Here is a 23169-nt window from a genome sequence, read left to right on the forward strand (position 1 = left end):
TCCTTAAAAGATGTACACATTGAAATGACAAAATATTTCCTTTTGGCATACTTTACTGTATGTTGTAATTATAGATGTATTTTTAAGAATATAATCAATTTATCTAATCTGTCCATCCTTCCAACCAACCATCCATCCATTTATCCATTATCCCCAGAAATAATTCCTAGCCCAAATTTGTGTTTATCTTCATTATGTACATTTTATACTATCACTATAATTGGAGATATATATATATAAATAATATATAGTATCACTTAGTTTTTTCTACTTTACATATGTATGCAAGGATGGTAATCATTCATCTAGTCTTGTTTTTCTTAACTATTACTTTCCCTTTCTCTGTACCTCTCTCCACTATTAATTTCTTCTTTCTCAAGTTCTCTATGATTATACATACAAAAATGCATATACAAAGTCTGTAATAAGCCTATGGATATGTTTCTTTAGATACTGCTTCTTTTATTTAGATGTGATAGATTCTAAGCAGCCTATTTATTTTTTAATATTAAAAGATATCCATGAAAAATAAGAATCCTTTCCCCCATATCCTCATTTGTAAAACTACTGTCTTCCAGTTTACTATGTATAAATTTTATACCATTATTATCTTAATTTCATTTCCCTTTTCATGGCTGCTTTCATGGAGCATCTTTTCACACACTGATGTTTAGTGGTTGACCCTTCTATTATTAGTCTACTTTTCAAATTGGAATTTGTTGTCTTATCGATTTTGAGAGAACTCTATTTGATAAATATTAATAGGGTTCAGGAAAAGTTATCTTAGACTATGGCACCTTGGCATATTGAATATCTTTACACTGAAAGAATTTGTGAAATGGCACGTGCAGGTCATAAGAGCCTCAAGTGAGAGATGCCCCGTGTTGTGCTGTGCTTAGTCGCTCAGTCGTGTCCAACTCTTTGTGACTCCATAAACTGTAGCCCGCCAGGCTCCTCTGTCCATGGGGATTCTCCAGGCAAGAATACTGGAGTAGGTTGCCATGTCCTCCTCTAGGGCATCTTTCCAACCCAGGGATCGAACGGAGGTCTTCTGCATTGCAGGCAGATTCTTTACCAGCTGAATTACCAGGGAAGCCTGAGAGATGTCCTGCCTACATCTAAAAGTGTTTGAGATTTTAATCAGAACAGCTAATTGATTCTTGTGATACTTATCAACCTGTCATTAACTGTATGACATAAAGCCATACTTGTATTCTTGAATTTAATCCTATTAGGCCATCGCTACGCAGAGCATCAGAGAAGGCAATGCTACCCCACTCCAGTACTCTTGCCTAGAGAATCCGATGGATGGAGGAGCCTAGTAGGCTGCAGTCTATGGGGTCGCTAAGAGTCAGAAACGACTGAGCAACTTCACTTTCACGTTTCAAAATGCCAACCCACTCCAGCGTTCTTGCCTGGAGAATCCCAGGGACAGTGGAGCCTGGCAGGCTGCCGTCTATGGGGTCACACAGAGTCGGACACGACTGAAGCGACTTCAGCAGCAGCAGCACTGTGCAGAGTATATCATGAGAAACACTGGGGTGAAAGAAGCACAAGCTGGAATCAAGATTGTTGGGAGAAATATCATCAATAACCTCAGACAGGCAGATGACACCACCCTTATGGCAGAAAGTGAAGAGGAACTAAAGAGCCTCTTGATGAAAGTGAAAGAGAAGAGTGAAAAAGTTGGCTTAAAGCTCAACATTCAGAAAACTAAGATCATGGCATCTGGTCCCATCACTTCATGGGAAACAGATAGGGAAACAGTGGAAACAGTGTCAGACTTTATTTTCGGGGGCTCCAAAATCACTGCAGATGGTGATTGCTGCCATGAAATTAAAAGATGCTTACTCCTTAGAAGGAAAGTTATGACCAACCTAGATAGCATATTAAAAACCAGAGACATTACACTGCAAACAAAGGTCCACCTAGTCAAGGCTATGGTTTTTCCAGTGGTCATGTATGGATGTGAGAGATGGACTGTGAAGAAAGCTGAGGGCTGAAGAACTGATGCTTTTGAACTGTGGTGTTGGAGAAGACTCTTCAGAGTCCCTTGGGCTGCAAGGAGATCCAGCCAGTACATTCTAAAGGAGATCAGTCCTGGGTGTTCACTGGAAGGACTGATGCTAAAGCTGAAACTCGAATACTTTGGCCACCTCATGCGAAGAGTTGACTCACTGGAAAACACTCTGACGCTGGGAGGGACTGGGGGCAGGAGGTGAAGGGGACGACAGAGGATGAGATGGTTGGATGGCATCAATGACTCAATGGACATGAGTTTGAGTAAATTCCAGGAGTTGGTGATGGACATGGAGGCCTGGCGTGCTGCAATTCATGGGGTCATAGTCGGACACAACTGAGCTACTGAACTGAACTGATTATTCTTTTTGAAACCCCAAGGACTATTATTCTTTTAACTAAATTATGGGTGACTTAGATATACTAGCATTGCATTTTGTCTGCATTTATATGCTTCAATGGTGTTGAACTTTTTCTCTTTTCCTTTATACTATCTCTAGCAGAATTAGGCATTAAAACACTGCTGAATTCAATACAAAATGAACTTCAAGAGCTCTTCATATTTACCAAGGTCAGGACTAGCATAAATGCCAATGCTCTTTCCTACTCTTTAAGAGCTAGATAACAATTCCAAACCTGGTCACTATGCATTTTTCTATATACTTTAGTTACCTTTCTAATGTTTTCTATGGAAAAAATCGATTAAAGGTTTATAATTATTGAGTCAATTTTAACAATTTATATTTTGTTAGTACATTATTCATTTAATCTAGGATTCACATGTTGCCACAGAATTGCAATAAAATCACCTAACAATTTACCTTGTGACTATGGTTGATTTTCTCTCTCAATCTTAATCATATAAATATTTTTGCTCTCTTTTACCCTTAACAATCAGGCTGAAAGGGATTTTGCTATTTTCAAAGAATGATCATTTGAGATTTCTTTCTCTATCTTTTTTTCTTTTCAGTATCTTTGATTCTAAATTTTCTCTGGTTATACACTGTCACCCTGCTTATTTAACTTACATGCAGAGTACATCATGCAAAATGCTAGGCTGGATGAAGCACAAGCTGGAATCAAGATTGCTGGGAGAAATATCAGTAACCTCAGATATACAGATGACATCACCCTTAAGGCAGAAAGTGAAGCGGAACTAAAGAGCCTCTTGATGAAAGTGAAAGAGGAGAGTGAAAACGTTGGTTTAAAGCTCAAACATTTAAAAAACTAAAATCATGGCATCTGGTCCCATCACTTCATGGCAAATAAATGGGGAAACAATGGAAACAGTGACAGACTTTATTATCTGGGGCTCCAAAATCACTGCAGATGGTGACTACAGCCATGAAATTAAAAGACACTTGCTCCTTGAAAGAAACGCTATGACCAACCTAGACAGCATATTAAAAAGCAGGAACATTGCTTTGCCAACAAAAGTCCGTCTAGTCAAAGCTATGGTTTTTCCAGTAGTCAAGTATGGATGTGAGAGCTGAACCATAAAGTTGAGCACCGAAGAACTGATGCTTTTGAACTGTGGTGTTGGAGAAGACTTGACAGTCCCTTGGACTGCAGGGAGATAAACCTTGAATATTCACTGGAAGAACTGATGCAGAAGCTCCAATACTTTGGTCACCTGATGCAAAGAACTGACATTGGAAAAGACCCTGATGCTGGGCAAGACTGAAGGCAGGAGGAGAAGGGGACAACAGAGGACGAGATGGTTGGATGGCATCACCAACTCAAGGGACATGAGCTTGAGCAAATTCTGGGAGTTGGTGATGGACAGGAATACCTGGCATGCTGCAGTCCATGAGGTCACAAAGAGTTGGACACAACTGAGTGACTGAACTGAACTCAGCTGAATTATCTCTTTCTGTTTTATCTTTTTGTTGTTTAATTTATTAAACGGAATTACTTTGTGCATGAACCAAAAAAAAAAAAACCTCAATAAAATTTGAGATAAGGTACTATACTTTAATAAAATGAGATTATTGGGTGATGGGCAAAATATACATCCCATTTCTGTCACTGTTAAGTCATATGTGCCTTTTAGCAAACTAATATGAGTAGCTAATAGTTTCCACATTTGTAAACTGCAAAGAGAATACAGTCTTGAGATTCCATTTAAGAAACTAGAGTGTCTGGAAGAATAAGAGACCTTGGGAATCACCACCTTTAGAACAGTAATATCTAAGAGAACCAGGCTGTCTATGCTAGTGATATATAATGGAGATCTATATTCATTCTATAAATGTTCAGATCATAATCAAGTAAATTCCTAAAAAGTTTCACAAATATGAATGCCCCAGTACAAGACTTCACAAAGGTGCATTTTAAGTTACTTTGCTTAAAATGAAAGAATGATTTAAAAAAAATACTGTTCCATGAAAACTCACCCTCATATTTCTGTTAGAAATAAAGAACCTGGGGTCAAATAGGTTTCTAGGGACTTCAGGAGAAGGCAATGGCATCCCACTCCAGTACTCTTGCCTGGAAACTCCCATGGATGGAGGAGCCTGGTAGGCTGCAGTCCATGGGGTCTCGAAGAGTTGGACACGACTGACCAACTTCACTTTCACTTTTCATTTTCATGCATTGGAGAAGGAAATGGCAACCCACTCCAACGTTCTTGCCTGGAGAATCCCAGGAACGGGGGAGCCTGGTGGGCTGCCGTCTGTGGGGTCACACAGAGTCGGATACGACTGAAGCAACTTAGAAGCAGCAGCAAGGACTTCACAAACACTGTGATTTTGCAAACAAAAATCTAGGTATATTTACCCTTTTATTGGGAGATGTAATCACATAGATTTGCAAAGAGTCTGGGACCTTAGAAAGGTTGAAAAGACTCTTCTAGATTTGTAATCCAACTTTCTAACTTTAGCCTGTGATTAAACCTCTCCATGGTCTTACTTTCGCTACTTCACCAGAGACCTTTTCATTGTTGGACAGCTACAACTGGGAAAAACTCTATGTCCAGTCACAATTTACCTCTAAAATTCTCACCTTTTTTTTTTTTTTTTTTTTTTTGAATTTCAATCTCTGGAGCTTAGCACAATAGAACAACTCCCCATTACAGAAAAGAGCCCTTTACATATTTGGAGATGGCCATCTGAATTCCAAGATATTTGTCTTTTACGGCCTGATGTCTTAAACAACATGGCAAAAGGACATAACTCATTAATTCAAATGTTTTTCTCTAAAGGAAAATGCTTTTATGACTTATAAAGACAATAACCTTAAATTTTTTTAAAGTTCTACCATAAATGTTCACTATTTTTGACAGAGGGATAGAAAGGTCTAAATTTATTTGTGAACTGCCAAAAGATTTCAAAGAAAACTGCATTACATTGATGTATGTAACCTCATGAATTCTAAAGAATTTTTACATACTTATTTACTCCACTAAATTCTTAGAAACTGTAAATAAAATATTTTTTAATGTTTTTAAAGTATGGATTATCTGGCAAAATACTACTGAAGGATGGGTTTCAACACATCTTCAAATATCTGCCAAAAATAATTTTTTTGTGTTTATACCTATTTACAAAGGATAAATGCAGTAATATTTTTAAGTGGTTCTAAAAATATCATTTACATCAATTCTTTTTTGTATAAAAAGGGAGGAAATATTTCATTAAGTATAACATCATACAAGGGAACACAAATTCCAAAAGGTAAACCAAGATCCATAAAACTGAGCAACAAAATTAACTGTCTATACGAGAGTATTACTTACGGGTACAATTCTGAAAGCTGCTCAGCTATCGCATATGCTGTTGGGTCTCTGTCTAATGCATACAGAGTAATATCTGGCTCCTTCTGCAGAATGGCTCTTGTGTGTCCTCCTGAACCAAATGTCATATCTAGAAAAACCTAGCCAACACAGAAAGAGAAAATTACCACTTAGTAAGAACAAAATTTATTCTTGCCAGCTTACTTTATTTCTAAACACACATAATGCTTTTCAGAGCTGATAGCAAATAGAAAAACAATTATACTATTAGTAATATATTTATTTTTGCCTAGAGTTCAATTTATCTTACATAAAGTTTGGATCAATTATGACTGATCAGTCCAAAAGAATTTGTCAGAGTATCAACAAAATGATAATTTTTGTCATAGGCTGGCCAGTTCACGACAAATTTACATTTCCTCCCATGAGGTCATACTGGCCATTGTGTTGTGCTGCTAGTTTTTCAATGCTTTCAAGCTCCTGGCTAAAAATATTTCCAACAATTTCTCATCATTTGAAACAGTTTGCAATTGGTGTGACTCACTTTATCACAGTTTCTCTATAAACACTTTATATTAAACATAAAGATATTCAAGGAGAGAGAGAGAGATTATACCTAACAGTAGTCATAGGACAAATATTTAATTAACAAATTAGACCAGGAAAAAGCCCAGGGCTTAAGTCAAAACATCTGTGATAAAATCTATCTTTGCCACTAAGGAGCTATGTTGCCCTGGAAATGTCACTTAAAATTCCAGGGTGTCTAGACTTTTCCAGAGTTAAGAAAGAAAAAGAAGGTCTAGAAAAAGATATCCCAATATATGCCTGATTGGTAAGGTGACATATAATTTCTCATATAAAGTGAAAGTCGCTCAGTCGTGTCTAACTCTTTGTGAGTCAATGGACTATATCCTGCCAGGCTTCTCTGTCTATAGAATTCTTCAGGCAAGAATATTGGAATGGGTAGTCATTCCCTGATCTAGGGTTTGAATTCAGATCTCCTGCATTGCAGGTAGATTCCTTACTCTTTGAGCCACCAGGGAAGCCCCAAAATTCTAGGTAGTGGCCAAAACACTTTTGAAGTAAAAGATTTACCAGGAAAACAGGATCCAATATACACGGGTACATACATTTAAATGCTTGGATACATTCAAGATCCAGTTAATGAAGTTATGGATCTGAATCTATTTCTTAGCTATTTTAGTTAGCTGCACTAAAAAAAGCCAGCTGAGAGTTGGGCAAGAAACTAGAAATTAGACCAGGACCATGATGGAAAAGAATATTAAAAAAATATTATAAATATTTATATATAGATAGATATGTGTGTGTTTGTGTGTGTGTGTAAAACTGAGTCACTTTGCTGTATAACAGAGATTAGCGTAACATTGAAAATCAACTATACTTCAATTAAAAAACAAAAAGCCCAAGTGGGAAGAAATCAAGCCTGGAGCACAAGAAATATATATGTAAACAGGTTGTTGAATTGGAAGTCAAGATACTCTCAACACATCCTCTGAAAGTTATGCTCTTTAGTTTAATGCACTCTCTCAATAAATTTCACTGGTATGATGAAAATAAAAACAATTATTCCAATAATACTATTATGACAACATACACTAGAAGTTAGACGGTTAAAAATGTTTAAACATTAAACTTCTTAAAAAGTTCATGTGTACATTGCACAAAGGAAATTCCTGTAATGGATCTGAACATTTCTCTGTCCTGAATGTCATAACTTTTTCCAGGGAGACAAGGCACAATTATGCTTTGATTTTTTTTTTTTTGCTACAAGCTACCATGCTGAGTCCTGTGTTCCAATCATGTCCTCAGAAAAGTTAGCCTATTATTCAAAGAATAATATGGAGGCAGTCTTCTGATGAAAATTGAGAAGAGGAGATATATAAAGCATTATATCAGATGTAAATGTGATGAAAAGGTACAGTCACTGCTTTTTAACATAAATTTTTTAGCATAACTTAACCTTGCACTTCTATAACGGTCAGCACGAAAGGTATGGCTACATATATTTTTCACCTTTTTAAACAGTAACTTTAAAACAATACTTGAAGTCTTATTATTTTTATGTCTGTTAGCAGTACATCCTTAAATCTTAAGATTGAATAATTTCCTCTTCCAGGCTGTATACTTATTTTATACATCTATGAAAAACTAAAAATCTTCCACCATAGTTCACCTCAGTTTTAAAATTGCTAGTGGTTTAGCGTGATTCAAACGAGCACTTTTCTAGGCTTGGAAAAGTTATATATGTGAACCAGGTAGCTGAATTCTGGTCATGCTTTCTTGTTAATCCCTAATATCAAATCCTATATAACCCTAGGTTTAAGCTAAGAGTACCACTCCAGTGTTCTTGCCAGGAGAATCCCAGGGATGGAGGAGCCTGGTGGGCTGCCGTCTCTGGGGTCACACAGAGTCGGACACGACTAAAGTGACTTAGCAACAACAACAAATACCAAATAAAGTAATTTGAACATGATTGCTTTCTCTCGAGCCAGGAAAGCCCCAATCAGTATGTAAAAAGAAAACTTCTCATTATTAAAAAATATTCTGGAAAATGTGAATTAGATTATTATAATTTACATGATTATTTTTTAATCTATCATGATTATGCCCTTGGTGATATACTGAAAATAAAGGAAGTTTTCATAGTAAAAACATAATCTACTATTACCAGTCAAGTGTAACACAAAGGATGAAATAGGAGACAAATGGGATTTATGAAATGAGAACTGAACCCTACCATATGTCTTGGGTTAATAGGTGAGTGGAGCCATCAAATTTCATTTTTAAAATTCTAATACACAATGCCCATCAAAAATAATAAGTTACATCTAGCCTTTGTGAGTTACCCAGCACTACAATTGAAAAAGGAGCCAATTAGTTTCTCCTTTCTCTTGGGTCATTAACATGACATGCGATTACATTTTTTAATTTGTACAATTTGATAATAAAATAAGGAAACTGGAAAATTTTTCTTTGCTTAACAAATGTACAAGAACTAATCTGAATGTTTCCAGATAATATTTTTATGATTCTCAACTGTACATATATGTAAATGTTTATGCTACAAACATATGGAATTCTTTGAATTACCTGATATAATTTATCTAAAAAGCCAAACCCATATTTGATACCAAGAGTTTTTTTCTGGTCCTTTCATTGAATACTGGCATAACCCTGACCAAATCAGAGTTATGATTTAACTGCCTAAGTTTCAAATTCTTCATCTAAGAAGTGGGAATAAAACATACCCTCGTTTATCTTGAAATTTATCAAGATTATTTTATTTCTTCCTTACAACCCTGAAGTAGGTGTTAGTAAGTTTTCTACACACAGAAACTAAAATTACACTAAGCTAGTAAGTGGCAAATGCAACAGCTGAATACACGAGTATCTGGCTCCAAAACACTCTGACTGCATTAAATCAATAAAGTCTATATATCTGCACACTGCTTTATGGCTTTCCAAGCATTAATGTTTTCCTACTTGGTCTAACAAAAGTCTGTAAGGGAGTATGGAAAAGTGGCATTATCCACATTTTTGCAAACAGAAAACTCAGGTTCAGAGAGAAAATAAGATCAGCCCTGGGATTTCTTTGGAAGGAATGATGCTAAAGCTGAAACTCCAATACTCTGGCCACCTCATGCGAAGAACTGACTCATTGGAAAAGACTTTGATGCTGAGAGGGATTAAGGGCAGGAGGAGAAGGGGACGACAGAGGATGAGATGGCTGGATGGCATCACTGACTCGATGAACGTGAATCAGAGTGAACTCCAGGAGTTGGTGATGGACAGGGAGGCCTGGTGTGCTGCGATTCATGGGGTGGCAAAGAGTCAGACACGACTGAGTGACTGAACTGAATTGAAGATCATATTACTAGTTAAGTGAGAGAAAGAGAATTCTAAACAAGGGCTCACCATCTCTGACTTCTGTGCTCTTTCTGAGAGAAATAAAGAAAGAGAAAAAAGGAGGGAAGGAACAAAACAAAGAAAAAAAAAATAAGTGGATGGTCCGAGATGGCTTTATAAAAAGCATACAAGAAAAATTTACTGTTTTATAGATGACTCATTCCCATTGGAACTTAGGCTCTTGAAAATCCATCTTTATGCATCTCTGTCTCTCTCTTTCCCTCTCCCTTCCTCCCGCCCTCCCTCCCTCCTTCTCTCTCTCCCCCTGTCTCTGTTCCTCTTCTCCTGTTTCAAGCAGACACCTAGAGAAGGCAATGGCACCCCACTCCAGTACTCTTGCCTGGAAAATCCCATGGGTAGAGGAGCCTGGTAGGCTGCAGTCCATGGGGTCGCTAAGAGTTGGACACAACTGAGTGACTTCACTTTCACTTTTCACTTTCATGCATTGGAGAAGGAAATGCCAACCCACTCTAGTGTTCTTGCCTGGAGAATTCCAGGGACAGGGGAGACTGGTGGGCTGCCGTCTATGGGGTCGCACAGAATCGGACATGACTGAAGTGACTTAGCGGTAGCATTAGGTATCTAGAGCTTTAGAAAGTAGGTTCTTTCAGGATTTTTGCACAAAAGAAAGAAAAACTTTCTACAACCACTTTTATATCTTTTAGTTACAAAAAAACAACAAAGTTCAGAAAGAGAGAAAGCTAGTTACACTGGGTAGGTAGTATCTTTAAGAAAAAGAAAGAGATTTCTTTGAAATTGAATAGAAGAGATGAGGAAAAGATGAACAAATTCCAGAGAAGTGCAGGACCAGTGAAGTGACTGACAGGTGGTAAGATCTCAGAGCTGCTAGTTAGATGACAGAATGAAGGGGATGGATCCTTGGTCATGGGCTTCTGCGTGCTACTCGAGTTCCATGCCTCTCTATGGCATAGAAGCAGCAAAAACAACCATTGGTCCTAATGGGTCTACACAGGTTAAAACAGAAGGCATCTTAGGGGAAATTCAATGTGATATGAGGTGAGTAAGATGATGCAGGGCTTGGGCATAGCTCTGGATGGTGTGCGGGGCCTAGGGGATAAATGAAATTGAAAGCTTTACAGAACAGGGAGACTGAGGAACAGAATTGAAATGAAGGTTATTTAAAGAAGATAAAAAACTAGCATTTGCAGAATAGGATGCATAACTACAATTCTTCAATTTGCCTCCAATTTAATATGGTAGTATCAGTGCACAGTAGTAGGTGTGTAGTATGTATTTAATGATGTGAATGAAAAAAAGAGCCAAGTCTCCCAAAGCAACTATGAAGACAGCAATAGTCATCTGTATATATGAATTCAGAAATACTCTTGAAGATTTAAGACTCAAAGAGTCACAAGATGCCCAACTTTTAACCCACTTAAAATCTATGTATTCTAATATTAGCAATAGACTCATTAATAACAGAATTTCTTCAGAATATTATTAATGATAAATAATTATAAAACTCTATAACATGCTTTTATTTACTGATCATTCTCCTTTGAAGTACGAAAATGACACTTCTTAGTTTGGGTTAGTTCTTTTGATCAAATGCAACTCGATGACATTTTATCCCCATGGTCTTCTAAATATCATAGAAAAGATTAGATTTTACTTTTCACCATGATGAGTCACACTTGAATAGCTGTGGATCTGATATGGACACAGTACAAACACTGAATTTCAGAGTTCAGAGGGTCACTCTGTTGTTCAGTCGCTCAGTCATGTCTGACTCTTTGTGACTCCGTGGACTGCAGCACTCCAGGCTTCCCTGTTCTTCACCATCACCCAGAGCTTGCTCAAACTCATGTCCATACAGTTGGTGATGCCATCCAACCAACTCATCCTCTGTTGTCCCCTTCTCCTGCTGCCTTCAATTTTTCCCAGGATCAAGGTCTTTTCTAATGAGTTGACTCTGCATCAGATGGCCAAAGCATTGGAGCTTCCGCTTCAGCATCAGTATTTCCAATGAATATTCAGGACTGATTGAGAGGGACATAACAAACTATTTATTCCACCCCCTCATTTTACTTATGAAGAGACCAAGGCCCAAAGAAGGTAGCTGGTAGCTAGTTGAGGGCAAAGTTAATACAAAAAGCAGATCCTGTACTCTTTCCACTTCATCTCATAATACTCCCCCACTGAAATTATATAATCACATTGTAATAAAAGCAATTCCTCATTGAAAAGCATTTTCCTAATACAAAGATATATGCAAGTGAGAACTCTGAACAATGAGCCTCCAACACAGTTAAAAACAATTACTGTTCCACCATTTTAATTTTCTTAAGACTTCATGATGATAAGTATGTTGAAGTAAATTCCAAAGATAATTATGTTTTATATGTGACCTGAAAAAAAATTTCTGGCCATTACGTACAAGAGCAACTAGTGAAGACTTACTTCGTGAAATGTTACAGCTTTCAAATGGATCTTGAAACTGAAAACAAAAAATTAATACACCTAAAATCATAGACTCACAGGTGATTAAAGCTAGAAGGATCTATAAAGATAATCCAAATTTATCATCATTATATACCACTCTGTCTTTTAGATTATATCTATATCCCTTTTATATAATATCTCTCAAATGTGATATCCTTTAAGACAGCTAAGGCTTCTCTCTGAAGGGGTGAAACTGACAGAAATCACGGGATTTGCCCCAGATCACCCTCCATAGACTAGATACTTAAATGTTTCTCTTTTTTCCAACATAAGACTTCTAATCCTTGACATTTTCACACTGGAAAAACAATGTTAAAATTGGACAGGAAAACATTTTTAGCCACGAACAGTACGAGGGCAGATCTTCCAATTTCATTTTTCTAATGTTGATTAGTCATTTCCAATCTGTGCAAGATTTTTAATAGTAAGTTCTCATCTGAATTTGGAAACAATATGGCCTGATTTCACTTTAAAATTTCTTCCTATGAATATTTTCTTTTCTGGCAATTACTCATTTTGAATTTTTTAAATTAAAATGTTTTTGAAAGAATGCTAGTTAAATTTCACCTATTTGTACCTAGTTTCATTTTGAAAATACTGAAATGTCTCAGGAATATACTTAACATTCTAGAGATTTTTCAGGAGGTTATTAAATTAAAATGCATGGCATTAATTGATAATCTGTGTATTTATGGAATATCCAATATAGATAAGGTCATAGAAGGTAATACAAAGATAAGTTAGGAGACTTCCAATTTGGTGAGAAACTTTAGACATGCTTACAATTAACAATTAGTAAAAAGAAATCAATACTATAAGAAAGATATATAAAATATTTTACAAGGAGTAAAAATAAATATTAATTTAAATCAGAAATTAGATGAATGAAAGTGTAGTAGGTTACAGTTCAGCTGGGCCTTGAAGGTTGGGCAGAAATCAGAGCTTACCCTTTCTTCTCATGTTCCACAGTCTCCAAAACTAATCAGTTATCAAATTCAGTTGATTTTATCATACAAATATATCTTAAGTCTTTCTATTTCCATCATCAATTCAAAGTACCCAAACTTCTTTGCTTTATTAATGCAATAACCTCAAAACTCATATCCATACCTCTAATTTCACTTCTGATTCTTCTCACTACACTGTTAACAGGATATCCGTTCTAAAATAAAGTAGCAGCATGTGGCATTCCTACTTAAACCCTCTCACAGGCTCTCCAAAAGTCCATGACAGAGTCCAAACTTCTAGGCAAAATGGACAATGTTCTTCATTTCTTTCCAACATTATCTCTCACTACACCCAGGCATGAATTTTACAATGTATTCTACAGCCATACAGAAGTATGTGCAATAATCAAATATGCCAAGCTGTCTCATGACTTCTCTCCCTTTTGTCTTGTTCTCTTTCTCAAATTTTATTCTCAAATAATTTTGAGAACACTAATACGTCCACAGGTTTATTCCAAAAGTTAGAAATACAACAGTATGCCTAAATAGACACGGGTGCGGCTCTCATGTAGTTTTCAGCCTGGAGGCCTGAGTATCTCTAATATCTCTAATATAGTATCTTATTATTATATTTTTTTATATAATGACCTCTGAAAGTGTCCTAAACATTTGTGTCGCTGGTGCCAACCAATAAATAAGACACAGAACGTAATCCATAAATACCTGCTGGATAAATAAAAACAGAGAATTAAAATTTTTAAAAAATTTGAAAAGATTTTTAAAAAGACATAGGAAAGGATATGTCTGGTATAAGGAGAGCATGTTCGACTAGACTCCAGGATTTATTAGAAGAGGGTAGAAAGGAGAAAAAGGGAAACAAGAGAAATGAAAAAAGAAAAAAAAAAAAAAAACCTTTCACTTATGCTCCAGATACTGGGTTAGTTTTACAGTATGTAGCCTGTCTTACTGCACATAGCAGCAGTTTAAGATAGCCAAACTAGAGATCATGCAGGAAAGGCAGTGTGAGATCCAACTGCAGCAGTCCTAAAAGGCCAGGGTAAGTCATTTATCCCATATTTGCTAGACACTGGACAGCTTTGAGGGCTTCTGTTTTTGTATACAAAAAATAGTTTGACTGCCAACAGTATGAGATGGATGGTATGAGAATATAGCAGTGACCTGGTGTGAAGCACTCAGCTAAGAGGACACAAAAGCCTGAAATGTCAACAGGATTGGAGACTAATAACAAATGTATGCATGTTTATTTCATATTTATTTTATGCAAAATGTGATGCTACATATTTTATCTGTAGCTTTCAATCATTTTATACATAGGCATAAATACACACACATTTAGTTAATTGAATGCAATTTTTAAAACCACACTCTGAGCCAAGTCACTATTACTATTACTATTTTACATAGGAGAAAGGGGAGATTTAGAGAGGACTAGGTAAGCTGTCTGAGGCACAGCTAATGAATGGTGAAACCTGATTTCAAAAACAGTTCTGTCTCCTGAACATGTACTACTAATTACTTTGCTCCTTTACAGATATAAGTGAAAAAAGTGAAGTCACTCAGTCGTGTCCAACTCTTTGAGACCCCATGGACTGTAGCCCATCAGGCTCCTCGGTCCATGGGATTTTTCCAGGCATGTGAAGTAGGTTGCCATTTCCTTCTCCAGGGGATCTTCCCAACCCAGGGATCAAATCCGGGTCTCCTGCATTGTAGGCAGATGCTTTACTATCTGAGCTACCAAGGAAGCCTGCTTACAGAGGTAAGACTAATTATTATAGATATGGTTTAAGTGAAGAAGTAAGAATTGTTTAAAGGATCACAAAGCATGCTATCTAGGTAACTAAGAGGATAACTGACACCATTTATTTTGCAATTATGTTAACTATGCCACACACTTTAAAAACTTGATCTCATATAATTCTTACCACAGCCTGCACAGTAGGTAAAATAATTCTACTTTACAGATGAGTATATCAGAGTCATTTACTTAAGAAAACATGAGTTAGTGGTATAATTAGAGACAGAGGCAGAAATAAGCATTTCCTTTCCCTCACTTCTGCACTGCCCTCCATGCCCTGCCACCTCCCAGTTAGGATCAGAGGGGCCAAGTATCAATTCTTACTCCAGAAGAGAGAAAACTAAAAATATGTGAGGTTACATGCAGCTTGAGAGGGAGAACAAAGAGGTTTAAGAATTTCAAACAGGAGTGGAATAAGTCTTTGTAGTAAACTTGAAACAGTGAAGTGAGGACTATTGCTGAACAGAGATTATGAAGAGAGTTTAAAACACACACACACAAACACACTCAAGTGTAATAGGCCCAATGATAATAGCAGTAATATATAGAGGAAGCAAGAAGTTTGGTTCCTGAAAGTGCTTGAAGAACATTAAGTCCTAACTGTAGTTTTAAAAGCTCATCCTAATAAAACACACACACAAACATATATATATATATGAATAAGTAACTTATTTTCATTATATATATTATACTATATATTACACCATGCAGCCTTTGGAAACATTGTGCCCCAAATATAATGTACTTGGCATACATTTACCAAATGGAACAGAGGAGAGCTCTTTGATGTAGCTAGTGAGAAAAGTGTTGAGATGAGCTAGTTATTTGGATATAAGATATGACAGATATTTTGACCAAAAAAAAAAAAAAAAAACTACAAAGTAATCTGATTTATAATGTCACTGAGAAGTTTATAATTGCTAAGGCAAGCTATTATTCCACCATTGTGTGCTTAAATCACTCAGACTCTCAGAGAATTCTGTAAGGCTTTACTTATGTTTTCTGTCTAATCGGTTGACAGGTAGACATTTGTCATACTGATGCATTTGCAGACCAGAAATAAATTAGAACATATAACTGTGAACATAGAAGGCCACCAACCTCATAGTCAGCAACCATTTCTTCTACAAAACCCCTTGATTTATTATTGTCTTGTCAAGGTTTGTTGAGTATCCGTCTGCTATGTGCTTATTTTTGTTTTATTTGTAACTATTACATGGGCTTATGTAAAAGGAAAAAATCTCAAAAGAACATAAAAGTTACACCACAAACAAAACAATCAATGCATTGCAATAAATTTATCTCCTTTCTCATTTTATCAAGAGTATTGGTGTTACTATAATGACTCATTCTGCCTAAATTCTGCAAACATTTCATCTTGTAGCTTAAATTCTATCTTATTCACAAAAGAAATCTTACTAGTCATAACAAAACTTATTTTTTCTCTTCTTCACAAAATATGTTCTTCAATTATATCAAACAATTAGAGTATTCATCCTTGCTGGTGATGAGTAACTTTTACTCTTACCTATAATAAGGAATGAATTTCAATCACAAATCTTAGCCCTGTACAATGGACTGCCATTTGATCTGCTTTCAAATACAATGGTTGAATTAACACAAATGACTAAGAACAATATGGCATGAGTGGTCTCAATATGCTTAATTTCTCAAAGGTCTCAGGCACAGACAATGCTAATCTGTCAGTATCTTTTGGAATAAGAAAAATAGTTTCTATTCAACACCATCAAGAAATTCAGATAATATATTCTGGACAGGCTTTTCTAGGAATAACACACAACTACCAAGCATGATAGACAGTTATTTTCTTCTAATGATTATTAAGTGCATAGATTTGGAAAAATAATGTGAAAATAATGAAATACTGAATCCTTACATAAATGTGTTCAGCAAATGCTCTTTCCAAAAATTTTTGGTGGGGGTGGGGGGCACAAGTCATTTTACTGATGGTGGCTTCAACATGGTTTAAGTATTAAATCTTAATCGCCATTAAACTAAAACCAATGATGGTAATATTTTCTATTACTCAGCCTCCAAATAACATTAATTTTATACACATCAAAGCAAACCAATATACACAAGTTGCTGTTGTTTAGTCGCCCAGTCGTGTCTGACTCTTTTGTGACCCCATGGATTGGGATTTTCCAGGCAAGAATACTGGAGTGGTTTGCCATTTCCTTTCCCCAGGGGATCTTCCCAGCCCAGGGGTCAAACCTGCATCTCCTGAATTCTTTACCACTGAGCCACTGGGGAAGTCCCATATACCTAAGTATTAGTGTTCAATTCACTGTGTGTATGTGTGACTATGTGCAAATGCACATGTATAAGGGTGGGTGAGGAGGAACTTCCATATTCCTTAACTTGTTTAAACATGTGACTCAAGATTGGACAAGTTTCAGACTAAGGTACACTACACAACCATGAAATCCTCATGTGGAGTACATGTTAGAAAGTAAAACTTAAGTTACAAAGAGTTTCATAAGTTAGGAAGAAGAAAAATAATCATAAAAGTCTTTAAAAATTCAAAACAATTAGAAGAGGCAAGTTCAAGAAACTATCTAATCTAGAACAAATTGCTTCTGTGACTTTCAAGTATTACATTAATTGAAAAATAAGATATGAATGAGGCAGCAAGGTATACAAGAAAGAGATCAAAGGTCAAAATATCTGATTTCTGATCCAGAATCTATCATTTAATTGCCATAAAGGTTGGGCAAGTTACTTAATTTCTCTGAATCTCAATTTCCTCATGTATGCTGCTACTGCTAAGTCGCCTCAGTCGTGTCTGACTCTGTGCAACCCAGAGACAGCAGTCCACCAGGCTCCGCCGTCCCTGGGATTCTCCAGGCAAGAACACTGGAGTGGGTGGCATTTCCTTCTCCAACGCATGAAAGTGAAAAGTAAAAGTGAAGTCGCTCAGTCGTGTCCGACTCCTAGCAACCCCATGGACTGCAGCCTACCAGGCTCCTCCATCCATGGGATTTTCCAGGCAAGAGTTGGAGTGGGGTGCCATTGCCTTCTCCATCATATATATATGGAGACAAATATACCATTTTAGCCCATATCACCAGGTTAGTGGGATATGCAAATAAGACAATATCCTTGAAGGAAATTTGAAAACGGTATCAGTTCAGTTCAGTTCAGTTCAGTTCAGTCGCTCAGTCGTGTCCGACTCTTTGCGACCCCATGAATCGCAGCACGCCAGGCCTCCCTGTCCATCACCATCTCCCGGAGTTCACTCAGACTCACGTCCATTGAGTCCAATGAGATGCCATTCAGCCATCTCATCCTTGGTCGTCCCCTTCTCCTCCTGCCCCCAATCCCTCCCAGCATCAAAGTCTTTTCCAGTGAGTCAACTCTTCACATGAGGTGGCCAAAGTACTGGAGCTTCAGCTTTACCATCATTCCTTCCAAAGAAATCTCAGGGTTGATCTCCTTCAGAATGGACTGGTTGGATCTCCTTGCAGTCCAAGGGACTCTCTCAAGAGTCTTCTCCAACACCACAATTCAAAAGCATCAATTCTTTGGCGCTCAGCCCTCTCCACAGTCCAACTCGCACATCCATACATGACCACTGGAAAAACCATAGCCTTGACTAGACAGACCTTAGTCTGCAAAGTAATGTCTCTGCTTTTGAATATGCTATCTAGGTTAGTCATAACTTTTCTTCCAAGGAGTAAGCGTCTTTTAATTTCATGGCTGCAATCACCATCTGCAGTGATTTTGGAGCCCTACAAAATAAAGTCTGGCAAATGGTATAGTACTATGTAAATAATATTAATAAAATACAGCTTAATTAAGAAAATAGTTATTCACAAAAGGCCTAAATTCCATAATAATTTATCCACGCATGCTATGTTGCTTCAGTTGTGTCCAAGGCTGTGCGACTCTATGGACTGTAGCGCTCCAGGCTCCTCTGTCCATGTGGATTCTCCAGACAAGAATACTTAAGTAGGCTGCCATGCCTCCTCCAGGGGATCTTCCCAACCCAGGGATTGAAGCCCTGTCTTGTTACATCTCCTGCACTGGCAGGCAGGTTCTTTACCACTAGCACCACCTGGGAAGCTCAAATAATTTATACTAAATACAAAAGTAATTTAGCATACAAAAAAACATTTCATAGCTTCTTAATTTGAAGGAACACAAAGAATCTTCAGTTGGCAGATGGTCTTTAAAAGGAGCCTCTCAATAATGCTAAGACTTCTAGAAGGAGAAGTTTCAAAGAATTTTAAATGCAATAAAAATCACCTATGATATATCTGTAATAAGACAATTTCATAACTACTCCTACTTTGCTATGTCTTAAAACTAAGAAAATATTTTTGAATTATCTTCTACTTCAGCCTAAATGAAAAAAAATACAGCTTACTAGATGATCATTTAAATAATCTTTAAAAGCAAATGTTTAAAATGTAAATATTATTATTACTTTTCTTGTTCAGATAGTAATACATTTAAAGGTTTTTAGTATAGCTCTTTAAAATTTTATCACAATATTAATCATATTTTGGAGCATAAACAACTGCATTTTCAAATGAATTGGACAGCAGGACCTAATTTAACTACACTGGTGTTCTGACATATTACTAGAAACAAAGAATCCAAAATTTCTCAATTTTTAACTGACCAGGAAGACTTTATACATCTTTCAATTGTGGTCAAATGAAGTTGACCAAATGAAGCGACAGTCATACTAAAATCAATTATCTAATTACCTTGATAATAAAGTAAAAATTATACACTTATTGTATAAATTCTATATGGTGTATAGAGAATTTTTGAGTATAAATTTTACAGGGAGATAAAAAGAATTATAAAATATACTGCTAGTTTCCTAATGGACATTCAGTCTACTTGAAGAGACCAAACATGAATCCCTGGAAATGATTAAATAACAAAATTCCAGACATGTCAAGTGTCAATGTATAGTTATATGTCAATGTTAACAAACAGTAAATTATATTTTATGGAAGCAAGTAATACTATCGGGGGTCATGGTCTGAAAAGTGTCCCTCCTCAAAGAAGACGGCCCCAAGTCAAACCTTGGTTAGAACCAGCTAAGCATAACAGAGGAAAGAAGGTGCACCAGAAGAAAGGAAAAATCTGAAATAAAGTCAAAGGAACATTATCCTTGAATCATTAACTGGTTTAATTGTATAACATACAGGACTTGTAAAAAGAATAGACTAGACTGAATATTAGGTTGTTTAATGTTTCTGAGTCTGCTCTCTTCATTATAAAACGAACTCTGAAACCCTCACCTTACAGGGTTACAATGAGAATGAAATAAATTTGTGTATATAAACTGCTTAGAATACTTCCTGGCACATAGTGAGTGATTAAAAGTAATAATTATAAAGATGATGATAATAATAATAATGATACTTACTACTTCCACCTTCAAGAAGCGCAAAAACAGATGAGAGGCCACGAAGTATAGGACTTGCTTTAGGATAATGACAGGTAGGGATGGAAGGGTTCATGTGAGGAATGACAGAAGGAAAGCTACCATGAAGAGGCACTCATCAGAACCAAAGCTTAGTTTAGATACAGATGATAAAGCTGTAAAAAATATCAAAGTTGTCACAAAACTTTCAAACCTGTTTGGATCAAAGAAAGATGACAGCACTGACCACAAAAACCTCTGCTATAATCAGAGTAAGTAATCTGTTTTACTGGGAATCAACATGATCCTCTCAAAATCTAAAGTACCAATTTACAAGTAGAGCCATTTTTTCCTTCATACTCATGACCACTTCTAGTTTATCACATAGCTTTACATTTAAATCAAGGACACTAACAGGTGTTAAGAATCAATTCTAGATCACTAACACAGGATGGATCATCCTATAAATCGATCCTCATTATTACTAATAATAGCAAAGATTCACCAGATCCTTTCTATGTACAACAACTAGGGGCTATTTTACATGACAAATCTATTAGGTAGATGTTATTATTGTTTCTATCTCATGTGGAGAAATATTTGCCTGAGGTTGCATAGTTAATACATTAGAGTTATCTGAACCTTTGATATGCTCTTAACAAAACTTGCTATAGTTTCTATAATTTATTTCTGAGTGGCACAAATATCAAATCACATCATTCCTCTTCTGCTCAAGGCTAATGACCTCCTATTTCACAAAGACCTTCCAAAAAAAACAAAAACAAAAAAACCCAGCAAACCTCATCTAACTTAACTGACTCCATCTTCTACTTCATCTTAACTTCTACTCCTCTCCTCCTGAGTCATTATTCTGTTAGCAGAGCCTGCTTATTGTTCCTCAAACACATGCCTGTTACAAAGTATTTGTACTTAATGTGCCACCTGCCTGCCCGATCACAGCAGATATTCAAGGATGGAGCATTTGTTCTATCTTTTCTTCTAGGATTTTGTTCAAATATAATTTTTAGTAAGCCTGTCCCAAATAAAAGTTTATTCCACCATCAACCTTTATTCCTCCCTTGACTCTTTCCTTGCTTCACTTTTTCTTCATAGCACTTATCCATGCAATATAATCAATTTTATAGCCTTCTTTTGGCTATAGCCTTCTTTATAGCCTTCTATGTTTATGCTCTGTGTCACATCACGAGAAGACAAGTTCTAAAGGAGGAAATACAATTTTGTATCTCTAATACCTGGAACAGTACCTGTCACATTGTTGCTGATGTTGTTGTGTAATTGCTAAGTCATGTGTGACCCTTTTGTGACCCTAAGGACTGTAGCTTGCCAGACTCCTCTGTCCATGGGATTTCCCAGGCAACGATACTGGAGTGGGTTGCCATTTCCTTTTCCAGGGGATATTCCCGATAGAGGGATCAAACCAGCATCTCCTGCATTGGCAAGCAGATTCTTTACCACTGAGCCACTTGGGAAGCCCTGTCACATAGAGCTGAATAAATATTTGTTGAATGCATACAAATATACTATATTTGTAAGGATATAAACTACCAATAGGTAGTTAAATAAATTTTGTTTTCAAATGGATAAAGGGGAAAAGGAATTATTATTTATTCAGCATCTAACATGTGCCAGAAGGTCTACTAGGTGTTTGGCATACATTAACTCACTAAACATTCAACTAATAATCCTGTGAGAGATAGATATTGTTCACCCTGTTTACCTAGGAAAGCCTATAAAATCCTTAAAGAAAATATTGCTTGTCAAGTAAAACTGTTTTAATAAAGTTTAGATAGATATTAAATGAAGATTTTGTTTAATTTATATAGCCTTAAAATTTATTAGAGATAACTGGAATTAGTGTCAATTTTATTTGGTTTGAATCTTAGATTAGATTTTGGATTCTTTTAGGAGTTCTTCGTTCTGATTATTACACAAGAAATGCCAATACTTTACCCAACTACTTCAATAGAATCTTCTAACATAGTGCTAGAAAAACACATGGGTACTCTTAAGGACCACGGAAACTGAAGTTAACAAACGGGCTTCATTTAAAAAAGGGTCTCCATTCTATGACCTTGGAAAGTCAATTAATAAAGGTGAGGCTTAATACAGTTATATGAAATAGAGATAATTCATATAAAAACACTTTATACACTCTAGATCACTAAAAATATTATTATTGCTATTAAATATTTGACGGTGACAATAATAGCATGACATCTAATTCTGTCTCAAATGTGTTTAGAAATACTGTCTTTCAAAACAGCACAAATCAAAAATCAGAAAACTAAGTCAGAGAGTTAAAATGATTTACTGCCTATGAAAAATAATTAAAGAGCTTCAAGGTCTCACTATAACAGATATACCAATCATTTAGCTTGACTACATCGGGAACCTCAAAAGCCTATATGATGGTCTCTATTTTTGGGCCTGTGTTCATGAAACCTGTGTCGTGAGCCTTCCATACTTCCCGCAGTTATGACACTCCCCGCTCCCACTTTCAATAAAAGTGTGGCTGGAGTACTTGAAGCAATAAACCAGAATAATAAAAGCATTTCATAGTTAAAAAGGTACTTAAATGTCAAATACGAGCATTACTGCAGAGATTATTTAGGTTTCTAAACAATAAGTGTAACATGAAAACTAGTACAAGGATATTTTTTAAGCACCAGGACTATATTATGTTAAAATACAAAGGGAACAACTTCTTCAAACAAACAAAAAACTATAAATTGCTATAACAAAGGGAAGCTAGTCTTCCCTGTGTGTCTACTTTCACTTTTCAACTGCTTCTTCAGAGTTATTTCTATTTATTAAACAACAACCAAAAATGTCCAAT

At 36.2% G+C, this 23169-nt stretch overlaps 1 protein-coding gene across 2 annotated transcripts in view; it reads right to left on the bottom strand.

Annotated features, from left to right (window-relative positions):
- Nucleotides 1–23169, bottom strand: part of METTL15 (methyltransferase like 15) — a 228061-nt gene that overhangs the window by 113528 nt on the left and 91364 nt on the right. For both annotated transcript variants that reach the window (XM_018059300.1, XM_005690029.3), the window contains exon 4: nt 5756–5892. In XM_018059300.1, coding sequence (XP_017914789.1) covers nt 5756–5892 — 137 coding nt within the window. The remainder of the gene's footprint in view (nt 1–5755; nt 5893–23169) is intronic.

This window comes from Capra hircus, chromosome 15 (genome assembly GCF_001704415.2).
Source record: "Capra hircus breed San Clemente chromosome 15, ASM170441v1, whole genome shotgun sequence".
Lineage (NCBI taxonomy): Eukaryota > Metazoa > Chordata > Mammalia > Artiodactyla > Bovidae > Capra > Capra hircus.